Source organism: Ranitomeya variabilis, chromosome 6 (assembly GCF_051348905.1).
Source record: "Ranitomeya variabilis isolate aRanVar5 chromosome 6, aRanVar5.hap1, whole genome shotgun sequence".
Classification (NCBI taxonomy): domain Eukaryota; kingdom Metazoa; phylum Chordata; class Amphibia; order Anura; family Dendrobatidae; genus Ranitomeya; species Ranitomeya variabilis.
Window position 1 is genome coordinate 450,484,126 of NC_135237.1, and position 21,935 is coordinate 450,506,060.

At 42.8% G+C, this 21,935-nt stretch overlaps 1 protein-coding gene across 2 annotated transcripts in view; it reads right to left on the reverse strand.

Annotated features, from left to right (window-relative positions):
• The window catches only part of ALKAL1 (ALK and LTK ligand 1), a 241,715-nt gene extending 222,608 nt beyond the window's left edge, over positions 1–19,107 (reverse strand). For both annotated transcript variants that reach the window (XM_077270489.1, XM_077270488.1), the window contains exon 1: positions 18,529–19,107. In XM_077270489.1, the coding sequence (XP_077126604.1) occupies positions 18,529–18,811 (283 nt within the window). In that variant the 5' untranslated portion in view covers positions 18,812–19,107. The remainder of the gene's footprint in view (positions 1–18,528) is intronic.
• Between the last annotated feature and the right edge of the window lie 2,828 nt (positions 19,108–21,935).

Genomic DNA, 21,935 nt, shown 5'->3' on the forward strand with positions numbered 1-21,935 from the left:
GGGGGGTACTGTTGTAAATTCTGTTTTTGGGCTCCCTCTAGTGGTTACTGGTGGTACTGGCTGACTTTTGTCTTGCACCTGTTCCCATCAGGAAACTGGGAGTTTCCTATTTAGTCTGGCTTCTCAGTCATTCTAGTGCCGGCAATCAATGTTACCAGAGCACCTCTGTTGCTTGCTACCTGCTCCAAGTCTGCAATTCAGCTAAGTTGGATCTTTGGCATTTTTTGTGTTTGTTTGTCCAGCATGCATTTATATTTCTCTTGCTGCTGGAAGCTCTAGTGATCTGAAATTACTACTCCGGTGTCATGAGTTGATAACGGAGTTAAAGTAATTTCAGGATGGCTGTTTAGGGTTTTGAGGTGACCGCGAAGTCCTCTTTTGTATTTTCTGCTATCTAGTCTGAGGGCCTCTCTTTGCTGAATCTATATTCATACTGCGTACGTGTTTTCCTCTTACCTAACCGTTATTATATGTGGGGGGCTACTATCACTTTTGGGGTTTCCCTGGAGGCAAGTCAGGTCTGTGTATTCCTCTACTAGGGGAAGCTAGATCTCCGGCTGGTGCGAGGTGTCTAGGGATAAAACGTAGGCACGCCCCCTGGCTACTATTAGTTGCGTGTTAGGTTCAGCGTCGCGGTCATCTGAGATTCCATCATTCCTAGAGCTAGTCCGTTTTTGCTTGAGTCCCTGCCATTGGGAACCATGACAGCCGATACCCCATATGAGTGAGAAAAGCACTTTTTTGGCGCACGGCAGAGCTTAGAAGGGAAGGAGCGCCATTTGACTTTTTGAATGTAAAATGTCCTTTAATCATTAGCGGATGTCATAACCCTTTTGGAAGCCCCCTGATGTGCCTAAACAGTGGAAACTCCCCACAAAGTGACCCCATTTTGGAAACTAAACCAGTCAAAGAATGTATTTAGATATGTGGTGAGCACCTTGAACCCCCAGGTGCTTCACAGAAGTGTAAAACGTTGAGCCGTGAAAATAATAAAATCACATTTTCCCCGCAAAAATGTTATTTTAGCACTAAATTTTGCATTTACATAAGGGTAACAGGAGGATTTTCACCATACAATTTGTTATGCAATTTCTCCTTAGTATGCTAACACCCCATATGTGGGGGGAATACTAATATTGAAATACAGTGCAAAGCTCAGAAGGGAAAAGACGCCATATTAAAGTTCAAATTTTGCTGGTTTTGAGGGTGCCATGTCACATTGGCAGAGCCCCTAAGGTGCCAGAACAACAGAAACCCCCTATATGTGATTTCATTTTACAATCTACACTCTTCAATTCATTTATCTACTAAAATGTTGTTTTAACCCCAAGTTATTAATTTTTCTAAGGGCTAATAGGAATTTTTTTTTACAACAAATTGAGGTTAATTTTATCCTGAGTGCGCTAATACCCTACATGTAATCCGAAATATTTTTCAGCCACAGTACAAAGCTCAGAAGGCAAGGAGTGCCATATTTTACATTTTCACACAAGTGGGTAAAAATGGCACCATAATTTGTCCCACAGCTTCTACTGAATGTGGCAATACCCCATATGTGGCTGCACAGTACTACTTAGCCATGCGGAGGGACTCGGGTGGAATGGAGCGCTATTTGCCTCCTCGAGCGCAGATTTTCCTAGAACAGTTTGCGGACTCCAGACACAGAGCTCCTAATTGCTAGAAGAGCAGAATTCCCCTCAAGTGTCCCCATTTTGGAAATTATACCACTTTGGAAATGTATCTACAGGTATAGTGATGATTTTGACTCCATGGATATTTTCCAGAAACAAGCAGCAATGAACGTTGCCAAGTGAAAATTGCAAACTGCCGTTGTAGTGACCAGTAGGGTTGAGCGACTTTTATTTTTATAGGATCGGGTCGGGTTTCACGAAACCCGACTTTCTCAAAAGTCGGGTCGAGCGAAATCGGCCGATCCTATAAAAAAGTCGGGGTCGGGGTCGGGGTCGGCCGAAACACGAAACCCAATGCAGTGCAATGGGACACTATGGTTCCCAGGGTCTGAAGGAGAGGAAACTCTCCTTCAGGCCCTGGGATCCATATTAATGTGTAAAATAAAGAATTAAAATAAAAAATATTGATATACTCACCCGTCCGGAAGCCCCTGGACATCACCGCTGGTAACCGGCAGCCTTCTTTGCTTAAAATGAGCACGTTCAGGGCCTTCCATGACGTCACGGCTTCTGATTGGTCGCGTGCCGCTCATGTGACCGCCACGTGACCAATCACAAGCCGTGACGTAATTCTCAGGTCCTAAATTCCTAATTCTAGGAATTTAGGACCTGAGAATTACGTCACGGCAGAAACAGCAATTTTTTTTTTGAAGGGGAGGGTTTTATGTTATTCCACGTGTGGTAAAATTCATAAGGAAGTTTTATTCTTCGGGTCAGTACAGCAATACCTCATTTTACATTTTTTTAATGTTTTGGCGCTTTTACACACTAAAAACTATTTTAATAGAAAACATATTTATTTTTGCATCGCTTTATTCTGAGAGCTATATTTTTTTAGTTTTCTGATGATGGAGCTGTATGGTGGCTTGTTTTTTGTGGGACAAGATGACATTTTCTGTTACTGATTTTGTAGCTGTTTTTTTTTACTTTTTGTTTCCAGGTTTTTGGAATAATAAGTAACAACCAACTTTTCACAATGTTTTACTGTATTCTAACTGGTGAACCATTTTGGTATTTATAGAGTCACAAGTGCTACACAGCCTCAAGATGTCTAAATCTTCTTTTACTTTATGACCTGCAGTTATTCTTAAGTATTTAACAGAAATAAATCATATGGCTTTGATAAATGAGCATTGAAGTCTAAACCATATGACATATACAGTATTTTACAAATGATTCATAAATGACTTCAAGCTTTAGAGTGTTATATTCACATGTCTGGATGAGTAGACCCAGAAGAAAAGTCATGTGAATAGCTTATTCCAGGCTGGAGTGCATTGCCCTGTCAAGTGACTAGACTTGCGCAAGATCTCGAAAAGGGGAGCCAATTATAGAGTAGAGTGACCTATCAGTCACTGGCAGGAGGTTTGTGGGGGACGGGGAAAGAAGGAGAGAGGCTGAGAGCTGTAAGTGCAAGGGTAAGCTCCTGGCACTTGTGTCTCATTTGTATAAAAATGTATCTTCACATTCAAGAAATTGTTCCATGTGGGAGCTTCTTAGCAAACAGAAAGAACATGCCATAAATGTCAAACACACAGCTCTGAGATCTACATTTTTCTCAAGAACAAGGCTCTAGGGCAACATAATTGAATGTGACCAGTTGGGCACAAAAGTCCAAGGTGAAACAACCCCTGTACTTAAGCATCCATAAAAACACTTAAACATATACATTAAAGGGAAACTGTCAGTAAGGCAATAAAGCCTGACTCCTTGGATGTGTCACTTACTAGGCTTCTTTTTCTAATGGAGAATTAGCATAAGTAAGAGGCAAACTGTGTATAATCCCACCCACAGAAGTGACTGACAGCTCCCTGGGTACACTGTGCATTGTGAGCAAGCAGCCATTCAGTGGTGGGGCAGGGATACACAGATTAGGGTGCTTGTGACAGCAGCGATGGAGGATTAGAAATGGTTACAATAAACACTGAGCAAACTGCACATAATCCCAAGTATAACAACATACAGTAAGAGGCATGATATATTATGTAGAGTAGTGGGATTACTAGTAAGGTTTTAGGGAATGATTTCAGGAATTTATGGTTCAACATATACATTGATTACATGCTGTACAGTGATCCTACATACTGGAACTTGTACTTGTCTCTGGACTTGAAGACCATTAATCAAAAATTGTACCGCATGCACAGTATAGTGTACTGCGTTCCACACAGGTACTAGCTATGTTCTGGAAAGTTTTATGTCTATACCTTTGTGATCTATTTTTAGAAACTCAAAGGATTTGACTATTATTAGATTTCTTTGCAACAGTATAAAATGGACCAAAAGAACTTCCCAGCAATGGACAATGTGAGTAGACAGAGAGCAGTTTTTCCCAGGGAGCATTGCCTGGCCTATACGTCTTCCTGCACCTACTGCCAGCCTCCACAAGGAGACACTGTGCCCATCAGACCTCTAACAAATGCCTTTCACCCATTTAACCAGTATCCTGCTCTGACAAGAAGATAGAAGTTCAGAACATCTGTCTGCAGTAGGGCACCTTTTTCTATTAGAGAAGACTCTGGTTTGGCTAAATATTCTAGGCCATGTGACAAGTCTTGTTAAATAGTTGGATATGGTCTTATATTGGAGGCTACTTCCAATATGTGGCACTAGAGCACTGGCTTTCTTTATTTTTGAGGGGAGCTAGCTTGCATTCTTTCTTTCCAGAGAGTTTACCCTAGCCTAAGGGTACTGTCACACAGTGCAATTTTGATCGCTACAACGGCACGATTCGTGACGTTCTAGCGATATCGTTACGATCTCGCAGTGTCTGACACGCTACTGCGATCAGGGACCCTGCTGAGAATCGTACGTCATAGCAGATCGTTTGAAACTTTCTTTCGTCGCTGGATCACCCGCTGTCATCGCTGGATCGTTGTGTGTGACAGCGATCCAGCGATGCGTTCGCTTGTAACCAGGGTAAACATCGGGTTACTAAGCGCAGGGCCGCGCTTAGTAACCCGATGTTTACCGTGGTTACCAGCGTAAAAGTAAAAAAAAAAAAACCGTACATACTCACCATCTGATGTCCGTCAGGTCCCTTGCCGTCCGCTTCCCGCTCTGACTGTCTGCCGGCCGGAAAGTGAGAGCAGATCACAGCGGTGACGTCACTGCTGCGCTCTGCTCTCACTGTACAGCCGGATCTCAGTCACAGCAGGAAGCAGACGGCAAGGGACCTGACGGACATCAGATGGTGAGTATGTACGGTTTTTTTTTTTTTACTTTTACGCTGGTAACCACGGTAAACATCAGGTTACTAAGCGCGGCCCTGCGCTTAGTAACCCGATGTTTACCCTGGTTACCCGGGGACTTCGGCATCGCTCCAGCGCCGTGATTGCAAAGTGTGACCGCAGTCTACGACGCTGGAGCGATAATCATACGACGCTGCAACGTCACAAATCGTGCCGTCGTAGCGATCAAAATTGCACTGTGTGACAGTACCCTAAATGTCTTCTGACTCCAGCTGGAAGCTTTCACAAAGAGACCTCCAACCAAAGACTCTGATGATGGGCAAGATCCCCATAGATAAGTCTTCAAAAATCGGTGGTTTTGCTTAACATCTTAAATCATGTGTCAAGACTTGGAAGGTTTTTTTTTTTTTTTTTATTATGACAAAGTTTTCCATACCCCCTCTTTCAGTACTTATTAAGTCCTATTGAAAATCCTTGGTAAACTGCCTGAAAAAAATGCCAGTTGTTTGAGATGTGTTTTATATTACAATATTGAATTTCAACAAACATTAGTTTTGGGGGATAAAAAACTGGAATAAGAGAATTTTCTAAACATTCTATATGTAAAAATTTCCCTCTGGGTGCGTTCACTTGGAGTTGTCTTTAGATTTAGCTCCAATATACATGTAAAAAAAAAACCTCAAATACTGTTTGAATAGGCTTCCAGTTTCGCAATTTTTATGCCCTTAAATCACAGAGATATGTCACACAAAAATACTTAATAAGTAAGATTTCCCACATGTCTAACTTACATCAGCACAATTTTAGAACCAAATTTTTTTTCTGTTAGGGAGTTATAAGGGTTAAAAGTTGACCAGCAATTTCTCATTTTTACAACACCATTTTTCTTTAGGGACCACATCACATTTGAAGTCACTTTGAGGGGTCTATATGTAAAAAACACCCGTGTGACACCATTCTAAAAACTGCACATCTCAAGGTGCTCAAAACCACATTCAAGAAGTTTATTAACCCTTCAGGTGTTTCACAGGATGGAGCGCCTTTTGACTTTTCAATGCAAAATTGACTGGAATTGAGATAGGACACCATGTCGTGTTTGGAGAGCCCCTGATATGCCTAAACATTGAAACTCCCCTCAAGTGACACCATTTTGGAAAGAAAACCCCCTAAAGAACTTATCTAGATGCGTTGTGAGAACTTTAAACCTCCAAGTGTTTCACTACAGTTTAGAGCCGAGAAAATAAAAAATCCTTTTTTTTCCACAAAATTATTTTTTAGCCCCCAGTTTTGTATTTTCCTTAGGGTAACTGGAGAAATTGGACCCCAAAAGTTGTCCAATTTGTCCTGAGTACACTGATACCCCATATGTGGGAGAGAACCACAATTTGGGCGCATGGCAGAGCTCGGAAGGGAAGGAGCGCTGTTTGGAATGCAGACTTAGATGGATTGGTCTGCAGGCGTCACGTTGCATTTGCAGAGTCCATGATATACCAAAACAGTAGAAATCCCTCACAAGTGACCCCATATTGGAAACTACACCCCCCAAGAACTTATCAAGATGTGTTGTGAGAACTTTGAACCCTTAAGTGTTTCAGTATAGTTTATAATGCAGAGCCATGAAAACAAAAAATCTTTTTTTTCCACAAAAATAATTTTTTAGCCCCCAGTTTTGTATTTTCCCAAGGGTAACAGTAGAAATTTGACCCCAAAATTTGTTGTACAATTTGTCCTGAGTACGCTGATACCCCATATGTGGGGGTGAACCACCGTTTGGGCGCATGGCAGAGCTCAAAAGGGAAGGAGCGCCATTTGGAATGCAGACTTAGATGGATTGGTCTGAAGGCATCATGTTGCATTTGCAGAGCCCATGATGTACCTAAACAGTAGAAACCCCCCACAAGTGACCCCATATTGGAAACTAGACCCCCCAAGTAACTTATCTAGATGTGTTGTGAGAAGTTTGAACCCTCAAGTGTTTCACTATAGTTTATAATGCAGAGCCGAGAAAATGAAAAATCTTTTTTTTCCACACAAATTATTTTTTAGCATCCGGTTTTGTATTTTCCCAAGGGTAGCAGGAGAAGGAGAAATTGAACCCCAAAAGTTGTTGTCCAATTTGTCCTGAGTACGCTGTTACCCAATATGTTGGGGTAAACCCGTTTGGGCGCACGGGAGAGCTCAGAAGGGAAGGAGCCCTGTTTTACTTTTTCAACGCAGAATTGGCTGGAATTGAGATCGGACGCCATATCGCGTTTGGAGAGCACCTGATGTGCCTAAATAGTGGAAACCCCCAATTGTAATTGAAACCCTAACCTAAACACACCCCTAACCCTTATCCCAACCATAACCCTAAATACACCCCTAACTAGTGTTGAGCGATACCGTCCGATACTTGAAAGTATCGGTATCAGAAAGTATCGGCCGATACCGGCAAAGTATCGGATCTAATCCGATACCGATACCCGATACCAATACAAGTCAATGGGACACCAAGTATCGGACGGTATCCTGTATGGTTCCCAGGGTCTGAAGGAGAGGAAACTCTCCTTCAGGCCCTGGGATCCATATCAATGTGTAAAAGAAAGAATTAAAATAAAAAATAGGGATATATTCACCTCTCCGACGCAGCCTGGACTTTACCGCCGTAACCGGGAGCCGTTGTCCCTAAGAATGCGCGCTTGAAGGGCCTTAGATGACGTCACGGCGCTCTGATTGGTCCGTAGCGGTCGCGTGACCGCTACGCGACCAATCACAAAGCCGTGACGTCACCTAAGGTCTTTCAAGCGCTTGAAATACCTTAGAAGACGTCCGCAGCTTCTGATTGGTCGCGTATCAGTCGCGTGACCGCTACGCGACCAATCACAAAGCGGTGACATCACCTAAGGTCTTTCAAGCGCTTGAAAGACCTTAGGACACGTCACTGCTTTGTGATTGGTCGTGTAGCGGTCACGCGACCGCTACGGACCAATCAGAGCGCCGTGATGTCATCTAAGGTCCTTCAAGCGCGCATTTTTAGGTACAACGGCTCCCGGTTACGGCGGTAAAGTCCAGGCTGCGTCGGAGAGGTGAGTATATCCCTATTTTTTATTTTAATTCTTTCTTTTACACATTGATATTAATCCCGATACCGATTCCCGATACCACAAAAGTATCGGATCTCGGTATCGGAATTCCGATACCCGCAAGTATCGGCCGATACCCGATACTTGCGGTATCGGAATGCTCAACACTACCCCTAACCCTAAACCCAACAGTAAATGTAATCTAAACCCTAACTTTAGCCCCAACCCTAACCCTAACTTTAGCCCCAACCCTAACTTTAGCCCCAACCCTAACCCTAACTGTAGCCCCAACCCTAACTGTAGCCCTAATCCTAACTTTAGCCCCAACCCTAACCCTAACTTTAGCTGCAACCCTAACCCTAACTGTAGCCCCAACCCTAACTGTAGCCCTAACCCTAACTTTAGCCCCAACCCTAACCCTAATGGGAAAATGGAAATAAATAATTTTTTTAATTTTATTATTTTTCCCTAACTAAGGGGGTGATGAAGGGGGGTTTGATTTACTTTTATAGTGGCTTTTTTTAATTGGCAGCTGTCACACACTAAAAGATGCTTTTTATTGCAAAAAAAAGTTTTTGCGTCCCCACATTTTGAGAGCTATAATTTTTGCATATTTTGGTCCACAGAATCATGTTAGGTCCTGTTTTTTGTGGGACGAGTTGATGTTTTTATTGGTACCATTTTCGGGCATGTGACATTTTTTGATCGCTTTTTATTTCGATTTTTGTGAGGCAGAATGACCAAAAACCAGCTATTAATGAATTTCTTTTGGGGGGTTGCTTATACCGTTCCACGTTTGGTAAAATTGACAAAGCAGTTTTATTCTTCGGGTCATAACGATTACAGCGATACCTCATTTATATAATTTTTTTATGTTTTGACGCTTTTATACAATAAAAACTATTTTATATAAAAAATAATTATTCTTGCATCGCTTTATTCTGAGGACTATAACTTTTTTATTTTTTTGCTGATGATGCTGTATAGCAGCTCGTTTTTTGCAGGACAAGATGACGTCTTCAGCGGTACCAAGGTTATTTATATCCATCTTTTTTATCGCGTGTTAATCCACTTTTTGTTTGGCGGTATGATAATGAAGTGTCGTTTCTTGCCTCGTTTTTTTTTTTTTTTTTTTACGGTGTTCACTGAAGGGGTTAACTAGTGGGACAGTTTTATAGGTTGGGTCGTTACAGACACGGCGATACTAAATATGCACTTTTGTTGCTTTTTTTTCTTTATTTAGGTTTTTTTTTCACACAGGTAAATATTATTTTTTTCCTTTTTTACATTGCCCCAGGGGGGACATCACAGAATAGTGACAGATCGCTGATCTGACACTTTGCAATGCACTGTGTCAGATCAGCGATCTGACAGGCACTGCAGGGAGGCTTCCCGGCGCCTACTCTGAGCAGGTGCTTAAAAGCCACCTCCCTGTAGGACCTGGAAGGCCCCCCGTGGCCATTTTGGATCCGGGGCCTGCAGGGAGAAGGAGGTAGGAGACCCTCGAAGCAACGCTATCACATCGCGTTGCTCCGAGGGTCTCAGGGAAGCATGCAGAGAGCCCCTTCCCTGCGCGATGCTTCCCTATGCCGACGGAATGCTCCGATCATGTGACCGCTCCTGGATGTCAGCCGTGATAGTCAGCTGACACCCAGCCGCGATCGACCGCGCTCCCCCCGTGAGCGCGGCTGATCGCGTTAGACGTACTATCCCGTTGGTGATCATACGGGCCCATACCACCTCGACGTCTAAGGTCAGAAAGGGGTTAATAGGAAAATATGGCCAGTATACAATGCACTATTTTACTGTTTTTTTTGTTCTGTTTTTCAGCATCATTCACAACAACTCTTGAGGTGTTTCTGCTTGAAAAATGTACATTTGGCTACCGAATCAGTAAAAACAGAAAAGAATGCCCCATGCAAAAAAACATTAAAGGGAACCTGTCGGTCGGCGCTGTTATATTGATTAAAACGATACCTTAGTTGATGAAATCCATCTTGTGGTTGTTGCTTAATCTTTATTTTCAATTTTGAGTTAATGATATGCTTGTGCCCCGGGGCAGCCTGTGTGGGGTCTTCATGTGGTGCTCTAATTAGGTATTCATATTGAGAAATGCTGACAGATCACTGATCCCTCAGCGACCTGCCTCCTAGTTTACATAATGAATATTATATATATATATCTTTTAAAAAAATCCCCTTCTGCAGGCAGGCGGCGGCGCCTGCACTGCACTATGATCGCATCCATATTGTGCAGTTAATTATTCTTTTTGATGGTATCCATAAATTCCTTAAAAAAAAATCAGTTTGAAAATGGTGCTGGCCACGCCTTCGTAGTATCAGCTATCGGCAACCTGATAGCTGCTACTATGCAGGCGCCAACAGCGCCATCTTGCTAGAGAAAAACTGCCTCTTCCAAGATGGCGCCACTGGTACCTATGCAATAGCATCTATCAGATCGCCGATGCTACTGCACAGGCATGGCCATCTTAGTGGAGACAATTCTTTTTTCTAGCACGATGGCGCCGCCGGCACCTGTACAGTAGCTGCTATCAGGAATCCGAGAGATGTTACTGTGCAGGCGCTGACTGCGCCATCTTGGGGGGGCTATTTTTGTTCTCTAGCAAAATGGCGCCACCAACTCCTGTGCAGTAGCAGCTATGAGATCACCAATAGCTGATACTGTGCAGGAGCAGAGGGTGTCATTTTCAAACTGATTTTTTTTTCTAGAAATTTATGGATACCATCGAAAAGAATAATTAAGTGCACAATATGGATGCGATCATGGTGAATTGCAGGCGCTGCCGCCACCTGCCTGCAGAAGGGGATTTTTTTAAAGATATATACACAGCTCAAAATTATAAAGGGAACACTTACAGTAAACAACAGAATATAACTCCAAGTAAATCAAACTTCTGTGAAATCAAACTGTCCACTTAGGAAGCAACACTGTTTGACAATCAATTTTACATGCTGTTGTGCAAATGGAATAGACAACAGATGGAAATTATTGGCAATTATCAAGACACACTCAATAAAGGAGTGGTTCTGCAGGTGAGGCCACAGGCCACATATCAGTACCAATGCTTTCTGGCTGATGTTTTGGTCACTTTTGAATGTTGGTTGTGCTTTCACACTCGTCGTAGCATGAGACAGACTCTACAACCCACACAAGTGGCTCAGGTAGTGCAGCTCATCCAGGATGACACATAAATGCGAGAGGTGGCAAGAAGGTTTGCTGTGTCTGTCAGCTTAGTGTCCAGAGGCTGGAGGAGCTACCAGGAGACAGGCCAGTACACCAGGAGATGTGAAGGGGGCCGTAGTAGGGTAACAACCCAGCAGAAGGACCGCTACCTCAGCCTTTGTGTAAGGAGGAACAGGAGCACTGCCAGAGCTTTGCAAAATGACCTCCAGCAGGCCACCAATGTGCATATGTCTGCACAAACGGTTAGAAACTGACTCCATGAGGATGGTCTGAGTGCCCAATGTCCAGAGATGGGAGTTGTGCTCACAGCCCAACACCATGCAGGATGCTTGGCATTTGCCACAGAACACCAGGATTGGCAAATTCACCACTGGCACCCTGTGCTCTTCACACTGAGCACATGTGACAGACGTGACAGAGTCTGGAAACGCCGTGGAGAGTGATCTGCTGCCTGCAACATCCTTCAGCATGACTGGTTTGCCAGAGGGTCAGTAATAGTGTGGGGTGGCATTTCTTTGGAGGGCTGCACAGCCCTCCATGTGCTCACCAGAGGTAGCCTGACTGCCATTAGGTATCGAGATGAGATCCTTAGACCCCTTGTGAGACCATATGCTGGTGTGGTTGGCCCTGGGTTCCTCCTAATGCAGGACAATGCCAGACCTCATGTGGCTGTAGTGTGTCAGCAGTTCCTGCAAGATGAAGGCATTGAAGCTATGGACTGGCCAGCCCGTCCCCCAGACCTGAATCCAAATTGAACACATCTGGGACATCATGTCTCGCACCATCCTCCATGCTTTAGTCCAGGTCTGGGAGGAGATAGCTCAGGAGACCATCCGCCGCCTCACCAGGAGCATGCCCAGCCATTGTAGGGAGATCATACAGGCACTTGGAGGCCACACACACTACTGAGTATCATTTCCTTGTCTTGAGGCATTTCCACTGAAGTTGGATCAGCCTGTAACTTCATTTTCCACTGTGATTTTGAGCATCATTCCAACTCCAGACCTCCGTGGGATATTAGTTGTGATTTACATTGACAATTTTTAGGTATTATTGTTCTCAACACATTTCACTATGTAATGAATAAAGATTTACAACTGGAATATTTCATTCAGTGATATCTAGTATGTGGGATTTTAGTGTTCCCTTTATGTTTTTGAGCAGTGTGTATATATATAATATTCATTATGTAAACTAGGGGGCAGGTCACTGAGGGATCAGTGACCTGTCAGCAGTCTGGATTATGAATACCTAATCAGAGAACAACATAAAGACCCCACACAGACCGCCACGGAGCACGAGCATGTCATTAACTCAAAACTGAAAATAAAAATGAAATAACAACCACAAGACGAATTTCCTGAACCAATGTATCATTTTAATCAGCATACTGGCGCCGATCTGACACTGTAGGTTACTGTGCACAATCCTGCTGACAGGTTCCCTTTAATTAAGCATGCAAAAATATCCAACATTTTTTTTATCAATTTTTAATATGGATATTTCAAATAGAAAACAAGGATGATTTTGATTATTTGTATTGTCATCTGTATTCCATTCATACACCCTCCATGTGTTATTCACATGCATATATTTTACATCTGTGTGTCACCCATGTGACACCTGTTTTTATACATCAGCGATTAAAAAATGTACAAGATCTAATAAAGTTTCCTTTGTTACTAACTGCAATATATCTGTAAAAATCAGATGCTATATTTATGACATGCCCATGGACTTGAATAGATGAAAGATATGGAAGAGATTAGTGCATGCTGCTATTTTTCTTTTGCATGGGCACTTGGATTTTTGAAGGAAACGTCATTTGAACATCCCTATTCAATAACATTGGTCAGTGTGCTGTCCGTGTACACTCTGAGCTTAATGGCTCATTCAGACAAACGTATGAAATATCTATGTGTTGTCCGCATGCAAAACAAGTAGCATTGAGAAAGGACCAATGCAAGTCAATATGGATGTTTTTACACATGAACCGATGGTGTGCAAGCAACTAATCGCAGCATGTGCCACTGAAATCCGTATTCTGGATCAGACCTCTTTAATAAGTTATTGGGTAAGTAAAAAACTGATCGCATACTGGATACCATCCGCATGTCATGCGTTTTTCACGGATACATTATAATTTTATAAACTGTATTATTTAATAATTTGTCCATATAAAAGTTGCCATACAAATGTACAAAACAGGTATACAGATTGCACATGGACATAAGAAAACGGACTGGAATGTGAATTGCATACGGACGAAAATACTGATGAAAAACTGTCAAATTCTGTACATAAAACCGACAATTTTGCAAATGTTCATCTGAATCCAGCCTAAGGTTAAGTTCACACCAATCATATGAGTTACATCCAGAAAAGAAGAACAGTTTTTTAGCTGTAATGTCATCCCTGTGGCTCTTTTTTTTATATACATAGGCAGTTATTAATATTCAAGAAAAAAACAATCTTGTAATATTAGTAGTGTCTGCCCCTTCTTGATTTCCTATTGTTTCGCATGTTTACCACACTTAAATGTTTCAGATCACCATATTTAAATATTACACAAAGATAACACAACTAAACACAAAATGAAGTTTTTAAATCAAGGTCTTTATTATTAAGGGAAAAAGAAATCCAAACCTACAGAGCTCTGTGTGAAAAAGAGATTGTCTCCCACTCCTTAAAACATAAACTAACTGTGGCTTCTCACATCTTTGGGAAGCTGAGATCAAATTCTACAGCCACATCCAGACCTGATTACTGCCACACCAGTAATAGGACCTGCCTGACAAAGTAAAGTAGACCAAAAGGTCCTCAAAAGCTAGACATCATGCCGCGATCGAAAGAAATTCTGGAACAAATGATAAACAAAGTAATTGAGATCTCTGAAAAAGGTTATAAAGCTATTTCTAAAGCTTTGAGACTCCAGCGAATCACAGTGAGAGCCATTAATCATAAATTGCGAAAACATGGAAAAGTGGTGAACCTTCCCAGGAGTGGCCAGCCGACTAAAATTACTCCAAGAGCGCAGCAATGACTCATCCAAGAGGTCACAAAACACCCCAGAACTACATCCAAAGAACTGCTGGCCTCACTTGCCTCAGTTAAGTGTTCAGAAAAAACTTGGCACTCAAAAATTGAAAAAACTGTGTTAATTTCCTCAGTTAAGGTCAGTGTTCAAGTGTTCATGACTCCACCATAAAAAGAGACTGGGCAAAAATGGTCCAAGATCAAAACTACTGCTGAGAAATAAGAACATAAAGGCTCATCTCAGTTTTTTCAGAAAACATCTTGATGATCCTCAAGATTTTTGGGTGAATACTCTGTTGACTGATGAGACAAAAGTTGAACTTTTTGGAAGGTGTATGTCCCATTACATCTTGCATAGAAATAACACAGCATTTCAGAAAAGGAACATCATAGCAACAGTAAAATATGGTGGTGGTAGTGTGATGGTCTGGGGCTGCTTTGCTGCTTCAGGACCTGGAAAGTTTGCTGTGGTAATTGAAACCATGAATTCTGCCATCTATGAGAAAATCATGAAGGAGACTGTCCAAGCCATCTTGTTTGTGACCTCAATCTGAAAATAACTTGGGTTATGCAGCAGGACAATAATCCAAAACACACTAGCAAGTCCACCTCTGAATGGCTTAAGAAAAACAAAATAAATACTTTGGAGTGGCCTAGTCAAAGTCCTGACCTTATTCTGATTGAGATACTGTGGCATGACCTTAAAAAGGCAGTTCATGCTCGGAAACCCTCCAACGTGGCTGAATTACAACAATTCAGCAAAGATAAGTGGGCCAAAATTCTTGCAGAGCATTTCACACGAAACGTGCGTTGGGGCGGCGGGAGCATCTCCATCAAACTCTGTCTATACATGTAAGTCCATTGTAATTGATTATATAGCGTTTTGTGCACTTGGATCTAAAGCACTTTATTTTTTAAATGCACTTTATATGATTGTAGTATAGAATATTTATATGGATGCTTTATAGCAGCAGTTTACACTTACCATGCACTTTCTAGCATATTTACACTTGATGTGTATGTGTAATTACAGCACACTACATTCTATTTAAGCACCTTATGTGCATTCTAGGCTACAAGACATGTACGCACAAATAGCACTTTTTTTCTGGATGATACTATACGCGCTATTTTGTACGCCTTTTTAGGAACTTTATCTATGTTAATAATTTTTTACATGTAGTATTTATCCATATGAATTTCTGGGCTCTAATATAGCTTAAGATTAACTAAGGTCTCCTTAGACTGCCATTGGATTTGCAGCCTCTGATTTGGCATGTATTTTCTAATTTTAATCATGTGTAAAAATAAAAGACTTTTTTACAAATCTAAAAATGTCATCTTTTTCAAGATGAAAAACAGATGATTATTCAGACGCTGATCTGCACATGGCATTAGGATGGTATCATACATCCATGAGACATGAGCTATTCTTGCAACAGAAGACCCAACCAACTGCTTTAGGCCAGGATCACATGAAAGTAGATTCTCATCTTTGAGAGAATCAGGTTGATCAGGACTCTCTGATCAAGCTCAGCTTCAAGTTTTCTCAGAGTGTCAGCATAGTTTGATCAGATTCTTCCAGATAAGAGAATCGGAGCACACTGTGAGGAGAAGTAGGACCTAATTTCTCCATCTTCTCCATTGCGCCAGTCCGTAGAAATCAAACTGCACTCAGATGTCATCCGAGTGCAGTACGATGTTTTCCACGCAAACATACACATGAATACACTTGTGTGACCCTGGCCTTATGGGTAGATATGAAGTAGTTAGCTCAGGGCAAGAGACCCAGCAGTTGCACCAGGTCTTCCAACATGAAGATGCTCTTTGTTTCACAGATGCATGAAATCGCCTTTAGGCTACAATTAGTATGTTTGCACCAAAGCAGGTGCGGATTATAAAAAGACAAGAGTCTAAAATCTTTCCGTTAAAGCACAACTTTGGTGAATCTTTTAGCTCACATGCAGCAGCAAAAAAAGTGTACTCCACTTTTCATAAAGTTGGCAAAACCAGTATAAGGCTGTGTGCACACTTTACGGATTTCCAGCGGATCCACCGCATTTTTTGCGGTGCAGAAATGCTGCAGATCCGCAAGTGATTTACAGTACAATGTAAATCAATGTGAAAAAAATGCTGTGCTAATGGTGTGGAAAATTCCGTGCGGAAACGCTGCGGATTAAAAGAAGTAGCATGTCACTTCTTTTTTGCGGATCTGCAGCGTTTTTGCACCCATTCCATTATAGAAATCCGCAGGGGTAAAAAACGCAGCAAATCCGCAAAAAATCTGCAGCAAATCCGCACCAAAAACGCACAAAATCCGCACAAAAAACTCGACAAATCCGCAGCTGAGTTTTCTGCCAAGAGATGCAGAATCCGCACCAGAAATTCCTAAGCCTAATCTGCAACGTGTGCATATACTCTTAAAACTCCAAAACCTGCGGTAATTTCACGTTAGTACAAGTTGGACAAAAATTTGGCAACATTTCAAGCACTTTTACACAAGAAATGTGGTGTAAACTGCTTGATAAATGGAGGCCAATGCTTTTTCACTGTGCAACACCTCAATATATATATATATTTTTTTTCCCCTGGATAGTCCAGGAATAAAACAAAAACCTGATCCAAATATAAAAAAGTCCTGTGTAAAAACCTGTGAAGAATAATATGTACTGATAAAGAGTGCAGCCTTACAAACTGACGTGAAAGCTTAGAAAAGCATTAGACTTCCAATAGATAAGCTACAGAAATGTATCATCAAAAATTCCCATAGTCCTTAGGTATCATCACCATGTATGCACAACACAATATCTCCCATAGTTTGGAAAAAATGATGCAGAATTTTCTCCTTTCCTGTATGTTTTTAATGTTTTCCAAGTAATTAATCTGTTATTTTTTATGCCACATACATGTTTTCATCAGCATATCCCTGAATATGGCACAGCTACTGAAAGATAGTGGGACAGAAAAACTTAAAGGGGTTGCTAAAACATGACAGCCTCCTTTCAGAAACAGTGCCACCCCAGACGATGGGTTGGGTCTGGTATTACAACTCAGCCTCACTGAAGTGAATGTAGCTGAGCAGCAATGCCATGTATAACCCATGATCAGGGGTGTCACTGCCTCTAAAAGAAACCTGCCATCATTTATTTTTTACCCTAGAGAACCCCTTTAAGGTACAGTTTACTACCACAGCAGAAAAGCTGTCCATTACTCTACATGTGAATATTAAGCCATGTCACCTTTATTTCTAAAACTTGCAGAAAACTGGAGAAATTGCATGTATAAATGTGCATAAAGGACTTCATGTTCTCCTCTTGGGCAATATGTTTTAAGAAAATTAAAAAAAAAAAAAAATCTTCAACATCATGAAGACCTGATGAAACTACTCTGTGTCAGCAAGAGAAAATTAATTAAAAAAACATAATAATTATCCAACATAAGACAAGTCAACAAATTCCTTGAACATGATGCACCTAGAGTTTCTTGAAAAACGTACCATAAAAATCTCATTAAAAACACAAATGCATCAGTTAAAATACAAGGGGTGCATGGAAATTCCTGTTCCTGTTCACTCACTGCCAACATTTGGATGCTGTATTTTCTAAACTTAGAATATGCTCTGATCCTGGCTTAAAACTGCTAACATATATGAAAAATGGAGTTTATGGAGAAAACAATGGTCAAGCTAATATGAGAGCACGTATACGAACCATTTCAGAAAGTGTCAAACTCAGAGGAACAAGTGACAACATTATGGCCCATATTTGTGCCCCTGTTTTGACAAAGTATGAATTGTAATGTATCAGTGCTAATTGGAAAATCATAAGACATGGTTGATAACATCCTGCTGGAAGAACTTCAAAATAAATGTTGGGAAATAACCTCCTAGTTTTGATCATTTGCTCCATGATGTCCCTCTAGAACTGTGAGAACTTCATTGTTTCTTGATTTCATGACTACTCTTACCAGAGATAAGCATTTCCACATTTACTGTGACAAGTTTAAGAACCTAAAAGGCACAATCACTCTTTCAGCAGAGACATGAAAACTTCTCCATTTTGCCATAATACCTGGTGCTGTCATATTTCTCTTTAAAGCCAATAGCAATGTGTATGGTCACATGAACACTAGTGCCCCCATTATCAGCACACTCAGTAGTGTGAAGGTACAGTAGATAGAGAAGAACCCAAGCCTGATATCACCATGAAATCCCATCTAAAGGGATTAAAGCCTCTGGAGGGAGATACAACTACTGGACGTCTGATGGGATGGATTATACTGCATAAACTTGGCGATATCCCTGTGTATGAATGAATCAGGTCTTTTAGGGAGAAGGTCTCCTACCTGAAGGTCTCTTCCTGCTGGTCCTTGGAGAAGCCCTCTCCCTGGAGGACAGTCTGCGGTGGCCACCATGCTCTGAAGAGTAAGCAGTCCCCTCGCTGTACCGCCTGGTAATGACTTTGCCAGCACTTTCTCTGCTGGTGTTACTGTCCCCAATGGCCTGCACAATAAGGTCTAGAAGAATTCTTCTCTCTCTTTCCTGCGCTTCACTGATGCCATGAACAGAGGAGGTGACCAGCAAGAAGGAGATGGCCAGTACTGCCTGCCATTTCCTCGCCCTCTGCATCTCTCCCTTTGCGATCCTGGGAAAGAGACAGGGATGAAGACAAGAGTTACACGTGCTAGCTTCTGCCCTTTATCATCTTGGGGCTGCTCATGGTGATCTTGGCCAACTCGGGACTCCTGGATGATCCTGAGAAGAACTTCTGGCAGTCAGAAGGTGCTGAGGAAATGCAAAAGGCAAAGCAGAGAAGGAGAAGAGGAGGCTCAGGAGCTGCTGCTGCTGATAATAACTACTGCTAGCTCCACATTAATGATCAATCTGTCCTCATCTCTTTCCCCAACTCATCTAATCCACCAGACCAGCACCCTCCTCCTCACAGGGCACAGCAACTAATAGCAGCATGGCAATGACTAGCCTCCCTAATTGAGTGGCCAGACTCTCCACCCTCCAGGCTGCCTCTCATCCCACATCTTCCAGGGCACATTTATAGCTTCGGATTAGAAAAGGTATTAACAATGCAGCACAGATGATACAATCCTGGCTTTGTTTGGGATTTACTTAGCTTTCTCCTCTGTCATTATTGCCGGGTTTATGAAGACAAATGTAAGACAAAACTGCAAGTCACAAAGTCTGCACTGCACTCAGAAGGAAGGAACAGCTGGATGTGACCCACATGTGCAGATACATCCATACCTGCTGCACTGGAAATGGACCCACATGTGCAGATACATCTATACCTGCTGCACTGGGAAATGGGACCCACATGTGCAGATACATCTATACCTGCTGCACTGGGAAATGGGACCCACATGTGCAGATACATCCATACCTACTGCACTGGGAAATGGGACCCACATGTGCAGATACATCTATACCTGCTGCACTGGGAAATGGGACCCACATGTGCAGATACATCTATACCTGCTGCACTGGGAAATGGGACCCACATGTGCAGATACATCCATACCTGCTGTACTGGGAAATGGGACCCACATGTGCAGATACATCTATACCTGCTGCACTGGGAAATGGGACCCACATATACAGATACATCCGTACCTGCTGCACTGGGAAATGGGACCCACATGTGCAGATACATCTATACCTACTGCACTGGAAATGGACCCACATGTGCAGATACATCTATACCTACTGCACTGGGAAATGGACCCACATGTGCAGATACATCTATACCTACTGCACTGGGAAATGGGACCCACATGTGCAGATACATCCATACCTGCTGCACTGGGAAATGGGACCCACATGTGCAGATACATCTATACCTGCTGCACTGGAAATGGACCCACATATGCAGATACATCCATACCTGCTGCACTGGAAATGGACCCACATGTGCAGATACATCTATACCTACTGCACTGGGAAATGGGACCCACATGTGCAGATACATCTATACCTGCTGCACTGGGAAATGGACCCACATGTGCAGATACATCCATACCTGCTGTACTGGGAAATGGGACACACATGTGCAGATACATCCATACCTGCTGCACTGGGAAATGGGACCCACATGTGCAGATACATCCATACCTGCTGTACTGGGAAATGGGACCCACATGTGCAGATACATCCATACCTGCTGTACTGGGAAATGGGACACACATGTGCAGATACATCCATACCTGCTGCACTGGGAAATGGACCCACATGTGCAGATACATCCATACCTGCTGTACTGGGAAATGGGACACACATGTGCAGATACATCCATACCTGCTGCACTGGGAAATGGGACCCACATATGCAGATACATCCATACCTGCTGCACTGGGAAATGGGACCCACATGTGCAGATACATCTATACCTGCTGTACTGGGAAATGGGACCCACATGTGCAGATACATCTATACCTGCTGTACTGGGAAATGGGACCCACATATGCAGATACATCCATACCTGCTGTACTGGAAATGGGACCCACATGTGCAGATACATCCATACCTGCTGCACTGGGAAATGGGACCCACATATGCAGATACATCCATACCTGCTGCACTGGGAAATGGACCCACATGTGCAGATACATCCATACCTGCTGCACTGGGAAATGGGACCCACATGTGCAGATACATCTACACCTGCTGCACTGGGAAATGGGACCCAAATGTGCAGATACATCCATACCTGCTGCACTGGAAATGGGACCCACATGTGCAGATACATCCATACCTGCTGCACTGGGAAATGGGACCCACATGTGCAGATACATCTACACCTGCTGCACTGGGAAATGGGACCCAAATGTGCAGATACATCTATACCTGCTGTACTGGGAAATGGGACCCACATGTGCAGATACATCCGTACCTGCTGCACTGGGAAATGGACCCACATGTGCAGATACATCCATACCTGCTGCACTGGGAAATGGGACCCACATATGCAGATACATCCGTACCTGCTGTACTGGGAAATGGGACCCACATATGCAGATACATCCGTACCTGCTGTACTGGGAAATGGGACCCACATATGCAGATACATCCATACCTGCTGCACTGGAAATGGGACCCACATGTGCAGATACATCCATACCTGCTGTACTGGGAAATGGGACCCACATGTGCAGATACATCCGTACCTGCTGCACTGGGAAATGGACCCACATGTGCAGATACATCCATACCTGCTGCACTGGGAAATGGGACCCACATATGCAGATACATCCGTACCTGCTGTACTGGGAAATGGGACCCACATGTGCAGATACATCCGTACCTGCTGCACTGGGAAATGGACCCACATGTGCAGATACATCCATACCTGCTGCACTGGGAAATGGACCCACATGTGCAGATTCATCCATACCTGCTGCACTGGGAAATGGGACCCACATGTGCAGATACATCCATACCTGCTGCACTGGAAATGGGACCCACATGTGCAGATACATCCATACCTGCTGCACTGGGAAATGGACCCACATGTGCAGATACATCCGTACCTGCTGCACTGGAAATGGGACCCACATGTGCAGATACATCTATACCTGCTGTACTGGGAAATGGGACACACATGTGCAGATACATCCATACCTGCTGTACTGGGAAATGGGACCCACATGTGCAGATACATCCATACCTGCTGCACTGGGAAATGGACCCACATGTGCAGATACATCCATACCTGCTGTACTGGGAAATGGGACCCACATGTGCA